Source organism: Protopterus annectens, chromosome 8.part0 (genome assembly GCF_019279795.1).
Source record: "Protopterus annectens isolate FY-2018-M chromosome 8.part0, PAN1.0, whole genome shotgun sequence".
NCBI lineage: Eukaryota > Metazoa > Chordata > Ceratodontiformes > Protopteridae > Protopterus > Protopterus annectens.
Window position 1 is genome coordinate 1,593,049,465 of NC_056741.1, and position 25,357 is coordinate 1,593,074,821.

Consider the following 25,357-nt stretch of genomic DNA (forward strand, 5'->3'; position numbering starts at 1 on the left):
TGTTTAGGAGCAGGGATGAGGTTGATAACTGTGAGAAATGTCTATCGAATGAAAAGAATGAGAAATATCACTATGGTTTGTTTTCTTTTCCATGAATGTATGTATACCTGTATCATTGTTTAACTGTGATTTAATAAAGATGTTCAAAAAAATCACTTCCCTATTGTTGAAACTGGAAGGAGGTCAAATCAGGTAAAAGCATGGCAAATCCAGTTGTAACTGCAGTAAGCTATATGCAACTCAGAGCAGCCCATCGATACAGAGCTCTCTCCCTTTTTGGTGTCTGTCTCTTTCAAGCTATTTTTCTAAAGCTTGTCTTCCAGGTCGGCAAATTTTCCCTGGAGCTCCAAAAACTGATTCCTTACCACTTTACTCTTGCAGATGAGACTAGAAGGATTCAACTTGTGCAAAAACCCAGTTAATACTTCAGTTTCTTCAGAAAACTAATCAGTACAACTGTAACTTTTTAAAGCTCCGAAACAACATCCAATGAAGGTACCAAGATTATACCAAAAGTTGTTACATCTTAATTTTCTGTATTTTGTGTATTATCAGTCGCTTTCACAGCCATATACTCTGATAACTTAGTTAATTTGTTTCAGTATCCATGAGATGCCTTTGTCCACATTTCATGACAAATGCCTCATAGATACTGAATGAACTACTCTTTTAAATCTAGCATTTATAAACTTTTGTGAAATAAACTATATATTATATAGAATTTTCTACACAATTTAAAGGAGTGACTGGAGAAGACATCTTCCTTCCTGAAATACTGTCTCTGGAAGATTTGTATTATTAAGTCTGGCTTCTGGACTCTAAGCACTTAAGTCCCTATTTTATAGCTGCAGGTTAAGCATTTACACATTTCTTTGCAAAGCACTGTACATGAGGCTCTCAGCCAACAGTGCTAACTTTGTGCGCTGTATTTATTTTACACATCTCTGCATTTATACTTCTGACATCTCATTACCTTGCTAAAACATCAGTTTAGACTGACGAAAACATTTTTAGATGTTGGTGTTCTTATGGTTACTGCTGCTGCTAATCGAACAAACACTGTGTATTTTGGCCCCTTGTTTACTACTTCATCTTGCTAAGCCATGTGCCTAGACCATGCTTGGTACCAATATATTATTTTACTGTATCATTCACTAGAGGCTGCTAACCTTTGCTTTATAAGACATCTGTTTATGGTCACCTTGGACTGCCTTTGCATGGGATGTCAGAGAAACTTTCTTCTAGATCAGGGTGTAATATGACAAAACAACATATAGGTTCATAGGTTCATAGGTAGGTACTAGGCTATTGGCCCTAGGGCCTATATAAGCCTAGCCAAAGGTACCCTGACTTTCACCACCCAAGAACATTATTTTCCTGTGCCCCTGTCGAGCAGAGCCACAGAAGTGATCCCCGGGGTGAATTTCCTATCTACCATCCAATCATCAAGATTTTTCTTAAACAGTGCTAATGAGGAGCTTTGTTTGACATAGATAGGTAGTTTGTTCCAGAGTATGGGAAGTCTCTGGGACAGGAATCTATCCCTCCAGCATGTTCTGTTTATTGTGGTGACAAGGTTTAGGTCCCTAGAGTATGTAGCTCGTAGGGATTGGGATTTCTTTAAGTGAAGCATGTCCAACAGCTCTGGGTTTGACATAGCTTTGTATGTTAGGCAGAGATCACCTCTGAGTAGGCGATATGCAACAGAGTAAAGCTGCAGTTTTTTGAGACAGTCTGCATAAGGCATCTCTTTGAGGCCGGTAATCCTCTTTGTGAGGTATTTCTGTGGCCTTTCCAGTTGTTGTAGATGTCTTGTGAGGTACATACCAAAAGGGGCATTGTACTCTATAATGGGTCTAATGAATGACGAGTAGAGGGTGAACAATGACCTCTTTTTTCCTGGATGAGAAACCTTTTGTGATGAGGTGTGCCACATAGAAGGATTTCCTGACTACTGTGGCAATGTGATTATCAAAGGAGAGACTACTGTCCACCTGTGTCCCAAGGTCTCATCACACTTTTGGTGTTAAGTAGACTACCACCTATGTGGTAGTTCATGGGTACTGAGTTTTTACCAAAAGGAATGACAATGCACTTTTTGGCATTGAGCTTGAGGCCATGGCTTTGACACCAGACATCTGTCTCAACAAGGCCCTTTTGTAGGATGTCCACATCTTTTGGAGTTTTGATTATGGCTCCTAGTTTGCAGTCATCTGCAAACTTCGTTAGCCAAAGACCTTCTGTGTTGGCCTGTACTTCAGAGAAGTAGATACCAAACAGGAGAGGACCCAGGACTGAACCCTGTGGTACTCCACTTGTCACTGGTCTGAAGCTGGATTTGGAGTCTGCTACTTTCACAGTGTGGGTTCTGTCAGTGAGCCTGTTAGCAACCCATCTTGTGACATAGGGATTTATACCTAGTTTAGTGAGTTTATCTATAATTCCAGAGTGGGGGATGGTGTCAAAAGCCTTGGCGAGATCTAGATAGGCTGTGTGAACCACCGTACCCTCATCTACGGCTTTGGTGACTGCTTCAAAGAAGTCTATCAGGTTTAGGAGACATGATCTGCCTTTTACAAACCCGAACTGGGTGGGGTCCTGAGCTTGGAGATTACCAATGTTATTGTTTATAAGTTCCATGATGATACGCTCCATAGCCTTGCAGACCAGGCTCTTTAGATTAATGGGGCAGTAGTTTCTGGGGTCTGTGGTGGTTCCCCCTTTGTGGAGTGGGATAACTGTCGCTGTGCGCCATTCAGTGGGCACATAGCCTGAGGTGAGGCTATGATTGAACATGGTACTTAGGTGGGGTGCCAGTTTGTTTTGTAGTTCATGTAGAACACAGCCTGGGATGTCGTCAGGTCCCATGGATGCTGTGTTCTTGGCTTTGGATAGTGTGTTTTTTACCTGAGAAGCCGTGATTACAGGAACTTTGCATTCTTCTGGTATAGAGATGGGCTCTTTAGGGGATGACAGAGGGGTAAAATTAGCACTGAACCTATCTGCCAGGATGTTGGCAATATCCGTTGGTTCTGTATATTTAGCGCCATTGTGCTGTAACTCAGAGCAGATCTGAGTTTTGCTATTGAGATTCTTGACATAGCTATAGAATGCTTTGTGGTTGTCTTTAGAGTCAGTGGCGATTTTGTTTTCATAACTAGCTTTGGAGGATTTTATGAGGGATCTCAGCTTCTTACTGAAGTTGACCAGGGAGTTTCTCCAATCATGGGATTTTACTCTTTTTTGCAACAGTTTCTTGCTTCTGTTGTAGAGTTTGTTTATGGCAGGGGACCACCAGATTGGCTTCCTTTTTTTGGAGGATAGCATCTTGGTTCTGTTAGGGATTGCATGATCCATGCACGCATGTAAGTGCTTATAAAGTGCATTTGTGTTGGATTCAGCAGTCATACCTCTATTGTCCATCAGCATGGGTGTCGTGAAGTTTGCCACTTCTGTCTTAAGAAGCGTGAAGTTGGCTTTAGAGAAATTTTTTTACTGTGGTTTCCCTAATGGTGGTGGGGGAAGGATGTTTATGTCTAGGTTGGATCTGACCAACAAGGAATTGACCTCTGGTGTGGAGCACCGGTTGCCCATATTGGTAATAACCAGGTCTAGGATATTGCTGCTCCTGGTGGGGGTGTGGATAAGTTGATCCATGCCATTGGAATTTATGAATTCCAGAAAATGATGAGCACAAGAGTTGGTACATGAGTAGTTTTCCCAGTTAATGGTAGGGTAGTTGAAATCGCCCATTATTAGGGTGTTAGGTTCGCCCACAGGGAATTTGCAAACAGCCATATTTCTCTGCAGCTGAATGTCACTTCAGCCATGTATCCCCAGTCAAATGTACCACAGGGAAATGTCTTTCTGCCTAGGTGCCTGAACCCGATATACTACTATTTTACTACTGCAAGCAGTTGTGTGCATGTAAACAAAACAAAAACATAAATGAAATAAATAAAACACTGTATAAAGGTTAATGACTGACATTAAAAGCATCTGAAAGCCCCTCCCTGAAAAGAAAGTATAGCCAAGCTTCTGTATATTAAATGATGTCCCTCCGGGCTCATTGAGCTTCTGTACATTAATTAACCTTCCCTGAGACACAATGAAAAGTGACTAATGCCTCCCCCAAAACAACAGTATAGGTAAAGCATGTATAAGACAACTAGCATCCTAACTAACTAGGACAGTGAGTAACAAAAGACATGCAGCAGTGATTTGATGTTTAGTTACACCCCTGTATCCATCTTCCAAACCCACATGAAGAAGGAATATGAAAGTTAAACATACCACAGTATGGTGGGCTCTTTGTTATATCCAGGAATGCTTTCAGATGATGGAAATTAACAGGCCTTTCACGAGGCAGCCAGGAGATGTTATCACCTAGAAATAACATACAATAGAAATTTTTATGATTTTTGCTTGATTCTATCTGAAATGTGTTGTCCATTATATTGCGTGTGCACTTCCCTAGGTGTGGACAAGCTGAAAGTACTGCTTGCACACTTTTCTAGCTGTCAGCAGATTGTAAACATTGTGTAAACACTGTCTGCAAATACTCCTAGCTCTTGGCAGGTTGCAAGCACTGCTTGTACACTAATCTAGATCTTAACAGATTGTAAGTCTCCCCACTTGTTAACATATCATACTTGCACATTTTTCTAGCTGTTGGCAGGTTGTAAGCACTTCTAACATATTCACCTAGCTGTGGGCAGGTTATATGGACTATTTGCATACTTACCTAGCTGTGGACAGGTTGTGAGTCCCGTAATATTACAGTTCACACAGTCAGCCTTCTTGAATGCAGAGTAACTGCTGCAAGGGAATGCTGTGAAAGGGCACTTTCCAGATATAGAGCTGAGGTATAGTTTGTATGCTCGTCTGTGGTGGCAAAGAACATAACTCTCTCCTGTGAATGTAAAACACAAGATATCATTGTGATGGACTGCAGATATGCCTCCCTTTTGGAAGGCCAGTGATTCTGATGGACAATAACTATGCCTACTAGTCTGGAAGGCCAATGATTCAGTAATCTTCCAACTGAAGTCTGTAACACCAGAGGCAGATAGAAACTGTTATACTACATAGAGCAATCAAGCAACTGACACCAAACCTACAGTTTACAATAGAACACCTCCTTTGTTATTAAGTATCATAGGCATTTCATTATTGACAAAAAGACAACATATTCCTTATTCTCTAGTCTTCATGATTATATCACATCAAGTTCATTCTCAAAGCATTTTTTAAATTCTCTAAACACAGTATGACACAGTAACTGTCCTTCCAGAGTGTTATTTTTGTTTCAGGTCACCCTTTCTCTCTTTTGCAGCTTCTGTCCATTCTCAGTGCTCAGTCATTTTCCACAGACCATGTTTGAATTCCTCACTGCTGCAGTAGCCTTTAGGTTACATGGATTGTGTTGACTTCAACAATTGTCTGTTTCTGGTGTCAGTCCAGGGGGATCAAGTATCTGTCACCCTGGGAGAATATGGTAGACAGACCTCTGCTTTGCTAGAGATGGTCTACACCTGTCTCCCCTAGGCTTTCGGTTACTGTCAAAGGCCCTAGCCTCCCCCATAGTGCTTTTTTAGGCAATGTCAAAACAATGAATTTTCTAATGTAACAAAATCTGAGACAAACTTAGGGTCGTGCTGCTTAATGCTAAGAGTTTAAACATGAAACTTCATTCCCTGGAAGCACTCCTCACCTTGGATGATGCTGACGTCTGTTGTCTCTCACAAGACATGTTTCAAAGCCACTGAGAGCACCCCAGTTGTGTAAGGCTACAATGCCTTCCATGCATTCAGACTTCAAAATGAGCATGAAAGAACCAAAGGTGGGGGTGTATCCATCTTCAGTAAAACCAACTATACTTCGAGACTGGTCAAACAGCATGACTCTTTCTCAAACAACTCCATGTCCAATTAACTATAGTTTAAGTACCATACTACATCATTGCTAGCTATAGATCCCCCACCATGAACCAGGATAAGCATACCACCTACCTCAATTAACTGGAATCCCTCACCATACAGCCCAACATCTTAGTCATGAGAAATTTCAACTATCCTTCCATAGACTTGGGGACATACATGAGCAAAAAAAACATGCTCGCCCAGAGGTTCCTGTACGTTGTTAACACAAATGCTCTGGAACAGATGGTCTGCACCCCCACTACGGGCTCCACTGTTTTGGACATAATACTCACCAATATGGGGGGAGGTTCACTGTACTTCCCCGTGCGTGATGCCCTCCCTGGTTAGGTCAGACCACAAATCAGTCTTGTTTTAAGCAACTACTGGAACCAACACCCTCACAGGAATAAAAAAAAAAATAATACAAAACTTCACCACAGCTAACTACAGCATGCTAAGCTGTGACACCTGTGCACTGGCCCAGTAATCAAGTAGCCTCAGTCCTAACCACTAACACCAGTGAGGGACATGCACATTGGGAGAATGAACAGTACACACACAATAAAGTACAATTTCCCTTAAGACCACACAGAGATCACAGTCAGTCTGGGGCTGGTTTCTCCTTCTCTCTCCAGATCCCCAAATAAGACTCCCCACTGGTACAGCTATAGGGTTAAGATCTCAGCTGACTAGTCAAGCCAAAACCTCCAGCACCCTATCTGTCCAACCAGTGCCTTGTGTCCCTGCCCAAGTAGCTGACACAAACATTTTGAGATTTGATTTATATACAAACACACAGATATTCCTGGGGAAGGCTGGCACAGGTTCACTAGCTATGCCTCTTCTCCCAGACTATAAGGTAGTACCAACTGTCACCAACCACTCTTATCAGCTACTCTAAGGCCCTTCCCAAAGGGTGACCAATTCCACTGTGCAATGTTACTGTTATCCAATTAGTAAGTGTGACCAGAACTTTTAAGGCTATTCTAGAGTGGTCTATACAGTATCACCAAATACATGCAAGTACTCTAAGAGCTTCAATATCTCTATACAAAACCAGGCAGAATTAAAATGTTTAAAAATATTTAATAATAAATAATAAAAGCCCAAGACAATACTCATTAACTCAGCATAGTGACAATAGAGTTTACAATCACAATAAATACTTTAAAACAACATTGTAGGACAGTCTCACATAAATACAGAAATCATCTAGACTAGTCTTGCTATATTCCTCTCTATCTCTAAGAGATACTATGCCCTAAATGTCTTACATACAGAGCAAGGCAAAGTGCTGGTGAGTTGTTAACAGGCCCAGAACAAAATACAAAATGCACTATTTCTCTCTGAGATAGTTCTTAAATTGATAATACACATTACTGCTGAATCATCTCAGATTACATCATTCTTGTCACCTCTGCCTAGTTTCCCTGGCTAGCAGGAACTTAAAATTTTTAATATGTCTCCATTAAAAATACTTATCTCCCAGAAGCTAACAATTCTCTCTAGAAGCTTTCCTGAATTGGAAGTCGTAAAACAATTACCTTGGAAAACTGTAATTACCTCTGTTTCAAACAATAGAAAGAATTTCCAGCTGCAGACATTCTGTCTTCTAGTTCTGGTAAACACACTTGTAAAATTCTTTATTTATTTTCTCACAGTTTGCAAGTTAGTTCTGTATGTCCCAACTTCTTCTATGAAAACATACATTTTACAGCCCAACGTCTTAGTCATGGGAGATTTCAGCTATCCTGCCATAGACTGTAGGACATACATGAGCAAAAAAACATGCTCGCCCAGAGGTTCCTGGACTTTGTTAACACAAATGCTCTGGGAACAGATAGTCTGCACCCCCACTAGGAGCTCCAATGTTCTGGGCATAGTACTCACTAACATGGGGGGTTCAGTGTACTTCCCTGTGTGTGATGCCCTCCCTGGTTAGGTCAGACCACAAATCAGTCTTGTTTTAAGTAACTACTAGAACTGACACCCTCACAGAAATAAAAAAAAGATCATTAAAAAACTTCTCTAACTATAGCATACTAAGCAATGGTATAAAACTTTCATACCATCCACAATCACAAACACCAATGATCACTATGCAGAAGTGTATGCAAAGCTCTGTACAAACACTTAAGCATCTACATAAACTTTGCTGTACCTGACCGGATCAAAACCAGGTCTTCCCATAAAAACAAGCCACCTTGGTGGACTTTATATATAAACAGATTATATAACAAAGGAAGAAACTGCTGTCCAAAAGTAAAAGGGATATCACTCTGCAGAGGAAGAGTTCCCTCCTAAGCTGAAGCAGGAAAATCAGAAATCTTGCAAAAGTCTTCTAAAGCAAATTACAAAACTAAAATCGCATCTCTAGCCAAGGATAATCATAAGGCATTCTTTAACTATGTTTGAAGTCTAAAAGGGAATGCCCAGCTATGTGCTGAACTGGTTGTAGGGGGAATCACTCATACTACACTGGAAGATATCGCCAAACTGCTAGCTGACAGATTTAGTGCAAACTTCACCCTCCTATCTCCACCTACCATATCCCAAAGCAAACCTGACACCAGCCCTCTGCCTAGTATCTCTAAAGAACAGGTAATATCTGTGCTTTCCAATGCCAAAAACATGGCCTCAATGGGACCAGATAATATCCCAGGTTGTTTACTAAACAATCTAAAACAAGACCTAGAGAACCTGCTTAGCTTTCTCTTTAATCATAGCTTGAGAGCTGGCTATGTTCCTGCAGAATGGAGAACAGCAACAGTAATCCCCCCTGCACAAAGAGGGGCTATCAAATGACCCTGCGAACTGCAGACCCATAAGTCTAACCAGCCTCATTTGCAACACCATGGAATGAATTATCATGTACGTCCTCAATAAGGATATAGGTGACCTCCAAATACTGGCTTTGTTAAGGGTAGATCATGCTTATTAAACCTGGTAGACGTCTTTGAGAATGTCACCAAAGCCAAGGATGAAGGTAAGATAGTGCGCAATGCCCATCTTGACCTTGCCAAGGCTTTCAATGCAATTCCCAACTCTGGCATCATTGAAAAACTCTCCCAGATAGGGATTAATCCTTATGTCACTAGATGGGTAGCAAATTGCCTCACCGACAGAACAAACACAGTCAAAACTGGTGACTCTACCTCCACCAGTAGACCTGTCACCAGTGGTGTACCACAGGGGTTTGTACCGGACCCCTTATTGTTTGCATCTATTTCTCAGAAGTCTAGGCTAAAGTAGACAGCCTTTGACTCACCAACTTCGCTGATGATTGCAAACTGGGAGCAATCACTGAATCCCCCAACGATGTCAACATATTACAAGAAGGGCTAACATAAACAAATGATTGATGCCAAAGTCATGGTCTAAAACAAAATGCAAAAAAATGCATTATTATTCTTTCTGGTAAAACAGAATTCCCTACAAATTACAACATTGTCAGCAATCCCCTGAGTTGCAGCCCACTGGTGTGAGACTTGGGAACATAGGTAGATAGCAACCTGAATTTTGACCACCAAATTTCCATGGTGGTAAGGAAATCCTTCTATGAAGTGAGCCTCTTAAGCAAAGGCATAGCATTCAGATCAAGGGATGTTATAACTCCACTGTACTTGACCCTCATCAGACCACTATTAGAGTATAATGCACCCTTTTGTATGTACCTCACCAGACGTCTGCAGCAGCTGGCGAGACCTCAAGGGTTTCTCACTAGAAAAATACAGGGACTCCAAACTAAGACCTATGTGAATAGGCTGAAAGCCCTGTCAATTTATTCTGTATCTTATAGGCAGCTGAGAGGAAACTTGTGCCTGGCCTATAGGGCAATCTGCAATCCTGTACATACATAAGTCAAATGGCTCGAGTCTCTTGCTCTAGGGATCTCAACCTAGCTTGTGACATTAACAGATCATGCTGGCTAGACAGATGTGTCTCCCAGAGACTGCTGCTTCTCTGGAATAGACTCCATATTCATGTAAAACAGAGCTCCTCACTGACCCTATTCAAACGCAACCTAGATAACTGGATGGGAGACCACAGAGTCACCCCTGGGGTGGCTCCCATATCCCACATGGACAGGGTAGCTGGTACTGACCATAGACCTCATCAGGCTTGTAAAGGGTCTAGGGCCGCTAGCCTAGTAAACTCATATGAACCTACTGTGTCTTGCCCAAGACACAACAACCACCAGCTTCCACAATGTCTAGCTCCCATCCATACTTCCACTCTGACTGCTTATTGGTCAGCCCTAAGTATGGAAAAGCAGCAGTCAGAGTGCAAAATCTTCATGACTTTCTTGTCCAAAGGTTAAGAAATAGTGAACGCATTCAGAACTATCCAAATAAGAAATAACCACCAAATATTTTTCTCAACAATGACTTTATACAATAATGAGGGATAGAGGGTTAATATGGCTACTGCAGCACTGAGGAATTTGATTATCTACTGTTATGGGTAAATGTAACTTACACAACTGGACTATGTTCATTATTCCCACTGCTGCAGTAGCCTTTAGGCTATATGAGTTGATTACCAAAGCCTATGCAACCAGGTAGGAAGAAGGAAGGATTAGGATCCAGAAGCCCCTTAGAGAATGGTCCTAGCAAAGTCAGTCCTGGTTCTAGTGAAAAAATCCAGTTTGCAATACTTTGCACAGATATGTACAGAATACCATGTAGCTGTCTCTAGAATACTTTGAGTCCATCCCTTTCCAATATGCTATCGAAGAATACAAGGACCTCATATAGTGAGCCTTGACACTGCCTGGAACTGGCTTACCATGGTGGGGATAACAAACAGCAAAAGCCAAGATCAGATGTCTGGAATGGAAATACTCTGTTTTGACATGGGTTGAACTTTGTTAATCCCAAAATAAGAAGTAATCGCTATCTGCTTTTCCTAAAGGGCTTGATTCTGTCAAGATAGTACCTGAGCTACCTATGCATGTCCAAAGTATGAAGAATCCTGTCTCCCAGGTTCTGAGGAGATTGATGGCCTGATTCAAAATTAACTCAAACAACTTTAGACATGAATGAGGAATTTGTTCTTAATGACCCCCTATCCCTATGGAAAAGCAGATAGGGTTCACCCACCATGAGAGCTTGCAAATCAGATACTCTTCTTGCAGATGTCAGAGCAATGAAAAAGGTTTTCTAAATAATGAACCTTAAATTTGACTGATGCGCAAGTTTACAAGGAGATGCTGCTAACATTTTCAGCAGAAAGTTAAGATCCCAGGAAGGAGCAACTTAATGGCATGGTGGTCTTAAATATAAAACTCCTTTCAGAAATTGTTTTACTAAAAACGTGATATGGCAATGATTACCGACTATGGACCAACAAGAAAATCTCTTCCACTTGCCAATGTAATATTTTCTAGTAGCAAGTTTTCTTGCCTCCTTTAGTACCTGCTGCATGTCCTCTGAAACAACGTGGCTAAACTTTATTAGAATTGAATCATGCTGGCAGTTAGTTAAAGATGTCTGACAATGGGGTGTATCAAACACCCCTGTTCTTGTGTGAGTAGGTCCAGTTTGTGAAAAAGCTTGTGGTAACTGCCTTTGGCCAATTCCATAAGAAGGGGAGGAGGTCAAGGTTGCCTGGGCCAAAAGAGAGTCACCAAAATAATTTTTGGAGAGTACTTCTGAATCTTCAGAGCAGACTCTGTTAAGTTGTCTGTTTTGATAGGAAGCAAAAAGATGTATTTGAGGTGTTCCTCACAGCAGAATCAACTCCTAGAATACTCATCAATCTGTTTCCATTTGTGAGGGAAAGCCTTGGTCTTGTTCAACTTGGCTGCCATCCATAATGTTTTGCACTGAAGGAATTTAGGATGCTTGGAGTTTAGTGCTGAAGATCTAACTCCCAAGCAATCGCTGCCTGTCTCCATACAGTGTCCGACCTTGTGCTCCTTTGCTTGATGATTTACAACATCACTGTGGTGTTGTCAGTAATCACCCAGAGTGGTCCTTGGGATCTTATCTGATTAAGAGATTTTAAGGCATGGATCACAACCAACATGTCTGACATTTATGTACTTTGGTCTGTGTGATGAACCCCGAAGGCTGTGCACCTTTAATCCATTTTAACTGCCCTCAAGCAAATTCTGAAGTGTCTGTAGTTACAGACTGACTTGGAGGTAGAGGGGAAAAGGGAGATTTGCATTTACTTGTATTTACAGTTTTCACCACTAGAGTTCCTTTTCTACAAAGCCCAAGATTGGAATTTGAAATTCCAGAGGATGTAAATGTTGGGTCCATGTGCTGTTTTAGAAACCATTGACAATTTCTCATGTGTAATCTGGCAAGTGTAATTATAGATACCATGAACCCAGGATCCTGAGATAGTACATGGCTGAAGTCTGAGACTGAGTTGAGAGTCTCAGGAAAGTTTTCAGATAGAAATCTGCCTTCTCCAGTGTCCAAAAAGCCTGCTGAGTGTCTATCAGACACCCTAGAAAGATAATACTGTGCGACAGGGTCATGCAGGATTTATGAAATGTTTATCTGAAATCCCAGATTGGTCATAATAGATGAAAACATGTTAAGGACAGTAACCATATGAAATTCGGGGGGGGGAGGGCTTGCCCTCCACAGTGAGAAGTGTAAAGGGGGCTTGTCCCCATGCAAAAAAAGAAGTTTAAAGAAGAGTGATGTTTGTGATCCACTCTTCTCCAGGATTTGTAGTCTTTTTTTTTGGTTTGTTGACACTCTACATTTTGAGTGCCGTCATTTCAATAGGGAGCCTTAAGGACTCTTGACATTTGGGAAAAGACTCTGAAAAGATATGCAAGTCATCTAAATAAAGAAAAAATGTGAACTCCTTTCAGTCTGCAATGAGCTATGACTGGAGTTAGACACTTTGTAAACACCTTTGGAGCAGTAGACAACCCAAAGGGCAATGTAAAAAAGTGATAATGTTACACAGAGACAGCAAATCTGAGACATTTCTTTTAACCTTTGCATATCGGACTGTAATAGTATGCATCTTTTGGATCTAATGTTACCATAAAGCTTCCTTGGGGAATGACAAGTAACACATTTCTGAAGGACAAACATTTTGAATTTCGGAACTTTCACAGATTTGTAAAGGAAAGATCTAAAACTGGTCTCAAAGACTCTTTCTTTGGTACCAGAAACATCTGTCTCTTTGACTTACTGGCACTGGTTCTATGACTTCTAAGGTTTGTAAGTACTGAAGACCTTGTGGAAAAAATTCTAATTGGTTCAGAGGGTGGGAAGGAACTCCTCTGAAAGTATGTATATATATTCAATGCCAAATCTATTCTTCCTGAATTTCCTTAACACCCATGAGTCTGGAATAGTCTGCTGACAAAAGGTAATGTACATAGCCTGTTATTGAGATAGATTTCGAGATTGAGGCAGGGGGTGGGGTGGGGGAAGAATACTGGCATAGTCACTTTTAAGTTGCAGACTATCCCTTTTTAGGAAAGAATCCTTGTTTCTTAGTGTTGCCCTCTTGATATCTCTTTTGTTTCCCTGTTTGGCTTGAAAAGGCGGAGATTGCTTGTTTTGTTTTTTAGTTATGAAAGAGGATCTGGGAGATATGTAAGGGAGGAGGGGCTAAAAATCTTATAAACCCTTCAAATTAATGTCCCTCTCTCATCAAATTGTTTGAGAACATGAGCAGCAGAACAGCCAAACTTATTTTATCCTTATCACTCCTTATCCAAAGCATAATTCAATCTTTCAGACTTTGTATCTTCAGAAAACCTTTGGTTACATACCCAGGCATTCCTCCTCAAAACAGTAGCAGAAGCAGAGGCCCTAGACAGTATCTGCACAATGATACACACTTCTTAAGGCATGCTTAGCTACTTGGGAAATCTTGGAAACAACAGAATTGAGGCAGGCACTGCCTCCACAGGGAAGAGTGATGGTTAGACCTTTCAAACTGTCTATACAACAAGCGCAAACTTCCATATATTGGTCTGATAGTTAAGAATTCTATATGCCAAAGTGGAAGAAGAAAAGATTCTCTTATCAAATCTGTCCAAAATGTTCCCCTCCTTGTCCACTGGGTAAGGCACTGGGTAAGGGTCATATGCTGCTAGGGTCCTGTGCCCTGTTAGTGTAGATGTTGATATTGCTGCATGGTCAGACCTAAGGTGAGAAAACAAGTACTTGTTAGTTCTTCTGGGAGCTGAAGGCTGTGAATCAGGGTTGTTACAGGCAGCACTATATACATCTTCCAATGATGGGACTAGAGGAGAAATAGGGATATAATGAGGCATATCCAACTGTAACATATCGTAATATCTCAATTCAGGGGAACATCCATTTGCTCCCATAAAAATGTATCCATCCTGGCAATAATTTGAGAAAAAGAAATTTCCTCCAAAGGAGGTGTTGAGGACCAGGTTTACTCAGCATCAGAGTTTTAGTCTTGAGAATCTGCAGGAGACAAAACCCTGTCTCTGTCAGAATCATCTGAAATATCTTGCTCAGGAATATTTCTATTGACCTGATTAACAAGTACTGAATTCTGTGTTCCAGGATTTACTGTCTGTAACAATTTCTTGGATAAGATATATCTTCTTTTCTTATACATACCATGTATTCTGATGAAAAATATTTAACCTTTTGCTTTTTCTTTGCAGGTATCTTCAGTGACTGACTTGGAGAAGGAATATCTGCCCCATCAAGAAGTGTCTTCTCCCAGACATGTCCAGCAGCATCCCCCTTATGTATCTATACACAAGTAAAGATGGCTTTCCCATAGGTTCATAGGTTGGTACTAGGTTATCGGTCCTAGGGCCAATACAAGCCTAGCCATAACAATTACCTGGCTATTTCTTCCCACAATATTTACTTCCCTGGACCCCTGTCTAGCAGGATGACTAACGTGATCTCCGGGGTGAAATTCCTCCCATCCAATTGTCAAGGTTCCTTTTGAACAGGGCCAAAGAGGTGCTCTGCTTGACATGTATGGGCAGTCTATTCCACAGTCTGGGGAGTTTTGGGTCAGAAACCTATCCCTCCAGCATGTTTTGTTCATTGTGATGACAAGGTTTAGATCCCTGGAGTGTGTGGCTCTGAGGGATTGGGATTTTTTTAAGTGTAGCATGTCAAACAGCTCTGGGCTTGACATGGCCTTGTATGTTAAGCAGAGATCGCCTCTGAGTAGACGATATGCGACAGAGTACAGCTGGAGTTTTTTTAGACGGTTAGCACAGGGCATCTGCTTTAGGTCTGTGATTCTTTTAGTGAGGTATTTCTGCGGCCTTTCCAGTTGTTGCAGATGTCTTGAGAGGTACATACCAAATGGGGCACTGTAGTCTATAATGGGTCTAATGAGGGATGAGTAGAGTGGGACAATGACCTCCTTTTTTCTGGATGAAAAGCCCTTAGTGATGAGGTGTGCCACATAGAAGGATTTCCTGACTGTTGTGGCGATGTAACTATCGAAGGTAGACCACTGTCCACCTGTGGCCCTGAGTCTCTTACCACACTTTCAGTGTTTAGTGTACCGCCAACTATGTGGTAATTCACGGGTACATGTTTTTTCCCAAAGGGGATAACTATACATTTCTTGGCATTGAGCTTGAGCCCATGGCTCTGGCACCAATCATCTGTTTCTGTAAGGCCCTTTTATAGAATAGCCACATAATTTGGGGATTCAATAATGGCTCCCAGTTTGCAGTCATCTGCGAAATTTGTTAGCCAGAGTCCCGTAGTGTTGGACTGTACTTCAGAGAAGTAAATGCCAAACAAGTGCGGTCCCAGGACTGAACCCTGAGGTACTCGTCACTTGTCTGGAGTTGGATTTGGAGTTGGGTACCTTTACAGTGTGGGTTCTGTCAGTAAGCCAGTTGGCAACCCATCGAGTGACGTAGGGATTAATGCCCAGTTTAGTAAGTTTATCTATGATTCCAGAGTGAGGGATGGTATTGAAGGCCTTGGCAAGGTCCAGATAGGTTGTGTGGACCACCTTACACTCATCCACAGCTCTGGAGACTGATTCGAAGAAGTCAATCAGGTTCAGGAGACAAGATCGGTCCTTCATGAACCCAAACTGAGCGGGGTTCAGTGTTTGAAGGTTGCCAATGTCTTTGTTTGTAAGTTCCATGATAATACGTTCCATGGCCTTGCAGATCAGGCTCATCAGACTGATGGGGCGGTAGTTCCCAGGATCCAAGGTGGATCCCCCCTTGTGGAATGGGATAACTGTAGCTGTGAGCCACTCAGTGGGCACGAAGCCTGAGGTCAGGCTATGATTAAACATGACACTTAGGTGAGGTGCCAGTTCATTTTGTAGTTCATGTAGTACACAGCCCGGGATGTCGTCTGGTCCCATGCATGCTGTAGTCTTAGCTTTGAAGAGTGCATTTTTTACCTCTGTGGCCATTATTACCGGAATTTGGCAATCTTTGGTATTGAGATGGGCCCTTTAGGGGGTGAGAGGGGGGTGAAGTTGGCATTGAATCAATCTGCCAGGATATTGGCAATATCCTTGGGATCAGTACATTTAATGCCATTCTGTTGTAATTCAGAGCATATCTGAGCATTGCCATTTAGATTCTTGACATAGCTATAGAATGCCTTGTGGTTGTCTTCGGAATCTTTGGCAATTTTATTTTCGTGACTAGCTTTGGAAGATGTTATGAGGGATCTCAGCTTCTTACTGAGGCTGGTAAGGGAGTTTTGCAGCAACAGTATCTTCCTTTTGTTGTAAAGTTTGATTATGGCAGGGACCACCAGATTGGCTTCCTTTTTATGGAGGAGAGCATCTTGGTTCTATTTGGAATGGCACGATTCATGCACAAGTGGATGTGCTTGGGCAGTGCCTTAGTGTAGGACGCAGCAGTCGAACTTTCAGTTCGCGTCTGCATGGTTGTCATGAAGTTTGTCACTTCTGACTCGAATAGCATGAAGTTGGCTTTGGAGAAGTTTTTTACAGCGGTTTCCTTACTGGGGGTGGGGGAGGGATGTGTATATCAAGGGTGATTAGCTTACAGTCAGACCTGACCAATGAGGGGGTGACCATAGGTGTGGAGCATCGACTTCCCATGTTGGTAATGACTAGGTCTAGGATATTGGAGCCCCTGGTGGGACTATGAATTAGTTGATCCAGGGCATTGGAATTTATGAATTCCAAGAACCGTTGGGCAAAGGTGTTGGTACATGAGTAGTTTTCCCAGTTAATGGCAGGGTAGTTGAAATCACCCAGTATTAGGGTGTTTGGTTGTATCTTAATATTTTCCAGTATGTTTAGAAAGGTGTAGTGAGAATCTTGGGGCATGGTGGGGGATCTGTAGCAAGCTACAATTTGGATTGCAGTCTTACCTACTGTTAGTTGCACCTGGAGAATTTCATGTGCATTGTGTTGGGCAACTAGCCTGATGGTGTGAATATCCTTGGTAAATATGGACACTCCTCCACCTTTAGTGTTTTGGGCCTGGTTTGGTGGCTGAAAAGTGTGGTAAGAGTTGTAGCCTGGGATTGCAGGGGTGCTCTCTGGAGCCTTGAACCAGGTTTCAGTTACTGCACAGATATCAATGTTCTTCATTTTTAGGAGTGCCTCGAGAGAGCGCATTTTGAGGTTTAGACTTCTAGCACTGAGTAGCATTACCTTCAGATTTTGCATGCTTATACCTATTACGGTGACGGTTTTGTCCTTTGAACTTTTCCTAAAAAAGGCACTATAGGGATGGCAATGGCAAGAGCCTTAGCCAGTAACCTGAATTTCAGGGACGACAGGTGCAGAGCACCTCTGGCAAAGCATCATGGTCTGTCGATCATGTCGTCCCAGGCAGACAGATACTGGATCCCCTTTGAATGACACCAGAAGCTTAGCCAATTGTTGAAGTCAATCATTTTGCCCTTATACTGTGGTATCATTCTGGGTGAAGGCAGGATGCTACTCACGGCTAAGATCATACCTGCCTAGGACACATGATCCGAGAGCTCTTCCATGTCTCTTTTCATGTAGTCCAGGGAGGTACAGCTCAAGTCATTCACTCCAACATGGACAATGACAGTGTCATATTTGTACTTGTTGTGGAGTAACTTGAGTGCATGCGTTATGTGGCAGATCCTGGCACCCGACAGGCAGCTGACTGTAATTTTCTCCTTGTTCAGCCTGGTGAGTGGGACATCCATGTTTCTAACTATAGAGTCACCTATGACTAAAGTGTTCGGTACATTGTCTCGCCTTAGGGGCTGTTGTTAGGTGGCACACTGGTGTTGTGAGCTATGTGACACTTTGGTTGTGATTGGTGTTCTAACTATAGAGTCACCTATGACTAAAGTGTTGGGTACATTGTCTTGCCTTAGGGGCTGTTGTTGGGTGGCACACTGGTGTTGTGAGCTATGTGACACTTTGGTTGTGATTGGTGTTTGTTTGCATTTCAGCTTCAGAGGTCCTTGTTGCTTGGGCAGGTTACTGTTAAGGGCCTCCGCATATGAGGGTTTAGTGTTGCTATGTGAGGGTGTTGGTGCTGTGGGTTTAGAAGGGCTATGTGTTGCTTGAGGTGTAGTGTGGGTGTTAACCTTCTCCTCTTGACTATCTAGCACAATCTTGGGTGGAGAGAGCTTTGCTTCCAGTTTGGCTATGTAAGTGCATCTCTCACAGGTTGTAGTGTTGGGTGGTAGGAGGAGAGGGTTGTCTGTGTACATGAGGCAATTGCTGCATTGCCCCAGTATGTCCACATTCACCAGGTGTCCTGCAGGGATACTGAAACAAATGAAGAAGATGTGCTTGAGCCCCTGTTCATGTTGGTTGAAAAGACTACATCTGGGGAAGCCACAGACAGGAGTGAGTAGTATGAAGAACAGCTGCTGGCCACAAAAGAGTTACCCACTGTTGCTCCTCTGGTCAGGCTAAAACAGGCAAAGAGTTGTGGGTTAAGTTCAAGCATCTTTATTACATACAAACACATCAGGAATGAGGCTTTGTAACTTAAACTTAAATAAACTTATAATCGGACTACCGCACTCATACATGTTAACACTCTGGTTGTTCTCTCAAAATGGCACTGTTGCCTGCACATGCTCACTAATTATATGCACGTGCTTACATCTGGAAATGCTTCTTAAAGTTACATACATACGCTTTGTTCTACACCCACCACTGGTGGAGGTGAAGACTGAGTCCTCAGAGTCACCAAATGCTCTCTGGAAATTTTTTTTTTCTTTCTAAAATTTATAGAAGTTGGACCAGCAGAAACAGGGTAAGTATCTATGTTCTGACCAAGGAGGATGCTTCAGAAACATTGAAGCAAGTTGGTTGGAAAGTAAGTTGCGCAAACAGCAAGTTTCTGTCTTCATAAATATACAATGTCCCCAAAACATTGCAATGCATAAACAGCACACTAAATTGCAGCGACAAACTCCTTTAGACTAAATTAAGTCAGACAGAAAAAAATGACAAGTAAGTTGTCACAGTGTGAACACAAGCACTATTTAACCAGTAACATTCCCTGCTCAAAAAAAAACACTTCCCCACAAAAAAAAATTACTTTAAATTCTCAAAAGTTTATCTAAGCAGCACATTTTCTCCTCAAAATAAGCCTCCAAAATTAGCCAAAGTTAATCACAGAAATACCTAGTTTCTTAAAGGACCAGAACTGCTAAAGCCAAGTAAAAGTTAAATGGACTTTTTATTTATTATAGATCTGCATAAAAATAATTATATTTTCTTTGGGGAAGGGTTCCCAAAGGGGACTTATCTATCAAAATGGAGCAGAAGTGCTGGCTGCCGCTATTATGAAGCCTCTGAGCTGCTTATTCACAAGGAGGCAAAAAAGTACTGAAGATTTTCTACCCTGTCTACTGACTTTGCCTCCACAAGGCTGATGAATCAGCAGTCAGAATGGAAATATGAGAGGATGCCATAGTATTTGGATGCTAGCCGGTTGTTGTGTCTTGGGGAAAACACAGCCCATAAAGCCTAAAGGCTACTGCAGCAGTGGAAACAATGAACGTTAAGTGTAACTGGCATAGAAAAGCTAGTCTATTTTAGCACAGCTCAAACAGTCCTTGACTATTTCATCATGTTCTTGTAGGTCACAGTCTTGCTTCTTATACTCACACACCATTGTTTCCTTGCTATGTTCTCTCTAACCACTTGTATGCTTACTATCACTGCACCCTTTCTGTGGTTGGTTTAATCTTGCCCTTGCTATGACTAGTATAACATACACATCTCTACTTTGGTCATTGGAACCAGTATATCCTTGCTGTGTTAGTTGTAACCTCTGACCACTACATCCTTGTTGTGCCTCTGTTTAACTCTCAGACATCTGGGTCCTTGTTAAACATCCCATTTTTACTTTCCTTTATGTAACTTCCACATCCTTCTTGTCATCAGTGTGACCTAAGAATCTATGCTACACATGCTGCAGTTCCTGGATTTCCTCTCTCTCTCTCTGTTCTGAATAACTATCTTGTTATACCTATATAGTCACTCCACTGGTACTAAGCTTAGTGTTAGCCCTGGCTTGCATCAGGGTAACCACGGTATCTTTCCTATGTTCAATGGAACCATGCCACTGTTGCTATGCTCTGTGTAACCACTGAATCACAGCACTGGAACTATACTTCATGTCACCCCCATCTCTTTGTTATGCTTCATATTTCTGCATTCTTGCTGTGCCTAATGTAACCATCAAACACTGATATTTCTCAAGTAATCCTGCATCCATGCTACTCTGCAAGTAACCACTGCATTGCTGTTATGAGTGGTATTCACTCCTGCATTTTTTTTAAGAAAGGTGTATTGTTTGCATCCTTACTACATTTGCTGAAACCACTACACATTTTCATGCTCAGAATGCAGCTCTCCCTTTGATTTACATGGTGTTACACATGCATCCTTCCTGTGCTCACTGTAGCTATAACATTCTGGCTGTGCTTAATACATGTCCCATTCCTTGCTCTGTGCATTATAACAGCGCCATTCTGACTATGCTTGGAGTAAATATGAAAACTCTGCCACCCTTGTTACTACTCTATTATTGCCATACCAGATGTAACTACTACATCCTGTGTAAGAACCTGGTATAACTGCAGCAGTTTTGACACTTCTGTTATCATTTCTTTGTCTTTGCCTTGCCCCAGCCCTGGTCAACTAGCAACCTGGCTAATGTACGGACCAGATGGAGGTAGGTGGCCCTGAGCAATCAACACTTGCTCATCCACCCTTGGGGGGAGGCAGCTATCAGCTATGCCCACTGCATTACTGAAGCCTGCCAGTGGGTGGGCAATCACTCATGGAGGGGGACTGGCAAGCCTGTGGTGCTGAACATGTGTGAGCACTAGTGAGTTGGGGAGGTACAGATGTGGGAGTGGGCATGTTTCTCCCTACTAGGCAGTCACTGTTAATTCTGAAGCTGTCTACTAGGGAGGAGTTGGGTAGGAAGGGCATAACTCTCAATCTGTTAGTGCAAGAAATCTAGACAAAGCCTGAGAAAATGGGGTGGGGGGACAAAGACCCAAAATATGGACAGATTTTAAATACTACTCATAAACTTTGAAAGTTGATAGAGTATAATAGTTTATCTTAACATACATTTTCTGAAGGATTTAAAGTCTGAAACTCAAATAAATGTCACCATTTAGTGACTTCAGTCATCACATGATTCCAGTGATTTGACAAAAAAAAGCACAGTTTTTATGAGGAACAGACCGAAAATATGAGGTACAAATCTGGACATTCTGTAAAAGTCTGGACAGTTGAGAGGTATGGGGAAGGGGCAGGGACTTTCATATGACCAGAAATTGTCCAACCCCCAATGCCCAACTCCTGCCATCTGAGGAATGAATGAGCTGATAAGACCCCCCCCCCCTTCTAGACAGAAAAACATGTGTTATAGGGCCCTCGTTCAGTTCAGGGATGCCTTGTTCTTACCCCTAGAAGCAACAAATGTGCCAATGGGAAAGTTCTGTAGAGGAATATAAAATAAAATATCTGTATGTGTGCTGCACTTGTTGCAACCACAACATACTGTGTAAGAAACACATCCTTGCTAAGCTGAAGGCAACCAATGCAGCTTTGCTACACTCAGTGCAGCTCAATATCTCTGTTGTTCTCTTTGGAATTTTATTTCCTTGTAGTAATCAGTATGGTATCAGGACAGTTCATGGAATTACTCTACTGACTTACTATTAGTCAAAATTCACTTACAGAGCCAAAAATGATTAATGATTTTATGAAATAATTTTATCAAATAATTAAGAAAAAAATTAATTGAAACAAGGAAAGTTACAATTAGAAGTTATTTTGCAGGGGTGCAATCCCTTTACAACAAACCACCTACCCCTAACTTAAACATACGAGCTCTTAAAGTCTAAGAACATCAAGGATGATGGTAAACCCTTACTGACCTGCAAAAACACTTTATACAACTGTATTATTCTTTATTTCAACCACCTGTAATTTAACTAAATTTCTTTCAGTGAACTCTGATGTGACAGTGCATCCATATATTTGAGTCATCTTAATTTAAACAGTCAGAACCTAGTACAGCAGTTATAACTACACCCACTTCCAAGCTGCTTAATTATTATAACTCTGAGGTCACACAGCCTAAGGAACAAAGCCTGACAAAATGGGGGGTGGGGTGGGGGACAGCCTTTTCTTTACCCTCAAGATTATGCAGCATGTTATGCATTATCAGTGTTATGTGATACCACAGGGAAGTGGAGAGAGCAACGGAGCCCTACCCACCAAATGATAGTTTGGTTTGGCTTGTTTTCACCAAGTTGTGAATTTTCATAGATTAATTCTGATAAGTAGTGACAAGGTAAAGGGGATTTGATTACTGTTGTTGTCCTTCTTATAAACCCACACTCTTGCCCTTGTTACACTACCAGCAAAGTGTTAGACTCGTGTGTCATGTAAATAATGACATTGGAATAAAAAGAACAGCTGGCAATGACCATGGCGGGCTGTACCTCACATGGAAAGTTAAAATGAGGTCCCATTTGCATGAGATTGTGGTAGTTTAGGTGATTATTAAAGATACCACGGTAATGTTCAGAAACAGACAAGAAAACTTTATTAGAATAAGCATTACATTTGTGTCACTGTTTCATAAGCTGTTTCCATATCAACATCATTCATATTTCTCATGTAATTCACAGTTTGATATATCCCTTAAATCATCTTGCCATTATTCATTATTCTACATTGTGTTATGTAAAACATGTGAAGATCTCTCTTTCCACTGTAACATCATGTGGTGTTCCTCAGTTTTTTTAATTTCTCCAAATCTTTTGGGTTTCTAATAGCATGATGGGAATAGACCCCATTCCTAAGTCAAAGCACGATTAAAGTTCATAAAATTAGTATTGTTTCAATCTTTGATGTCAGCCAAAAGTGCTCTTCGCAGCACCCGCAATGTGCCCAGTAATGACTCCTTCTGCAATTCGCACAGGGTTACATCGATTGGTAACATATCTAAATATGATTGTAGATTCTTTTTTATAAGACCCGTTGCTCCTAATACTATTGGAACTGTCTGGGTACCTTTCCCACATTGCTATTGTTTCTGCCTGCAGATCCTGGTATTTTATGACTTTGTGTCTCTATGTACACAAGACACTGTAGTCACTGGGTGTGGCAATTTCAATGATCAATGTTACTTTTGTCTTCTTTTCTTGGACCGCTATGTCTGGTTTTCTAGCATCTATCTTTTGAACTGTTGTTAATGGGTGATCCCATGTGATATAAACTTCATAATTTTCTGTGATGCTTTGTGACTCATGTTTCCAGTGTTTTTCAGCCACTTTGATACCATAATGTTTGCACAATCCCCAGTGCAATAGTCTCACCACATTATTATGCCTTTCAGCATACAGTCCTTCTGCCATTAGTGTGTTACAACCAGCAACAAGGTGTGTGACTGTTTCCAATTCGGTTTTACAAAACCTACATTTGTCTGATGTTCATCGTGTTTCACTGTTGCAGTCATGACTGTAGGGTTCTCCCCTGCCGGCAGGCAGTCCTCGGTCAGCCAGAATCCCAAAGTCTGGGTCCGGCGTCGGCTGTTCAACCACTCTCCCTGACGTCAGAGCACCAGGAGTACAAAGCCGACAGCCGACGCCATCTTCTCCAGTCTTTCTTGCCGTGCGGTGATAGCAGTTCGCAAGTGCCGGTCGGCTGACTCCTGATGATATTTTCTGATAAGCTTCAGTCCGAAGATTTTCTTCTCCACTCAAAGCTAAGTACCCGTTGAAACTTTTTCTTGCTCCACTCCGATGTCAGAAAAAGTTAATAATTGTATTTCATGTGGGAAGCAAATACCTCATAAGGATTTTCATTCTTACTGTATTCCTTGCTTAGGCCCTGACCACGACGTAGCTAGTTGTCGGTTTTGTGCTAGATTCAATCAACGTACTATTAAGCGAAGGTACGATTTTGCTTTTCATTACTTCGGTAGGCGCTTTAACTACAAAATGTCGTCGGATACGGTTCCGGCTACCGGAGTTCACAAACGTCGCAAGGATAAAGACAGGCCTCCGAGGTCCAAATCTGATGAAAGCGCACAAGTGGAGCCAGCTTCAGGTTCAGCCGTCATTAGTGAGGCGCTTTTGCAGCCCCTGTCATCGGCCATTTCAGAACCGACAGCCGAAACAGACTCTCATGAGGAGCCAATCAGGCCTTTAAATATTTCTATTGCAGGACCTTCGGACAGTGCTCCTTCGGATGGGTCCGGAGCCGCTGTGCAGGTACCGGCTTCCGAAGGGGTTTTCAGGCCTACTCAGCTTCTAATAAAGGCAAAGGCATAGACTCCTTCTAAATCAAAGACTGCAACACAAGCCTCTTCTGAACCGGCTCCCAAGTCACAGAAACAGTTACTCAAGATGGCGGAGGATTTCCTTACTATGATTAGGGGTCCACATCCCCCTCCAGATAAAAGGCCAAGGCAGGATGTTTATTATGATTCCTCTGATCAGGCTTCTGTTTCTTCAGTTTCTTCTTCTGACCAGGAATATTCTTTCCCTCCTTATGAGGATTCTGATGCTGAGGAATCCATTCCTTCAGCTTCTCCCCCTGAGGATTTCTCTTTTGGGGAAACTTTGCATGAAATGAGGGAACATTTTCACTGGGAAGGACAGGAGTATTCGGAATCTAAGAAAAGATTGAGGGATTTTCTTCTTCTTCCCCAACATAGACCTCTGGCTATTCCTCCTGTTTTGGATATTGTGGATGATGCCTTTTCGGAGGCTAACTTAACCCCTGACTCTTTTCCTCCTGCTCCTGTTAAGCCTGATAGATATTACAGGGTTCCTGATTCCCACCAGTTTTTATACAAGAACCCTTCTGCTGACCCTGAAACCATTTCTCAGGGTCCTAAGGGAGTTAAGGCCGCTTCTGCCAAAATCCCATTCCCACTGAAAAGGATTCTAGATCCTTAGAAAGATGGGGCAAAAAAGTGTGCACTTCTGCTACTTTGTCCATTA

The 25,357-nt window shown here is 41.9% G+C and overlaps 1 protein-coding gene across 1 annotated transcript in view; it reads right to left on the reverse strand.

Moving 5' to 3' along the window:
- The window catches only part of LOC122809553 (lipase member H-like), a 462,467-nt gene that overhangs the window by 195,887 nt on the left and 241,223 nt on the right, over positions 1–25,357 (reverse strand). The window contains exons 6-7 of the mRNA XM_044081135.1: positions 4,745–4,912; positions 4,294–4,386 (exon numbers count right to left, since the gene is read on the reverse strand). Of these exons, the coding sequence (XP_043937070.1) occupies positions 4,294–4,386; positions 4,745–4,912 (261 nt within the window). The remainder of the gene's footprint in view (positions 1–4,293; positions 4,387–4,744; positions 4,913–25,357) is intronic.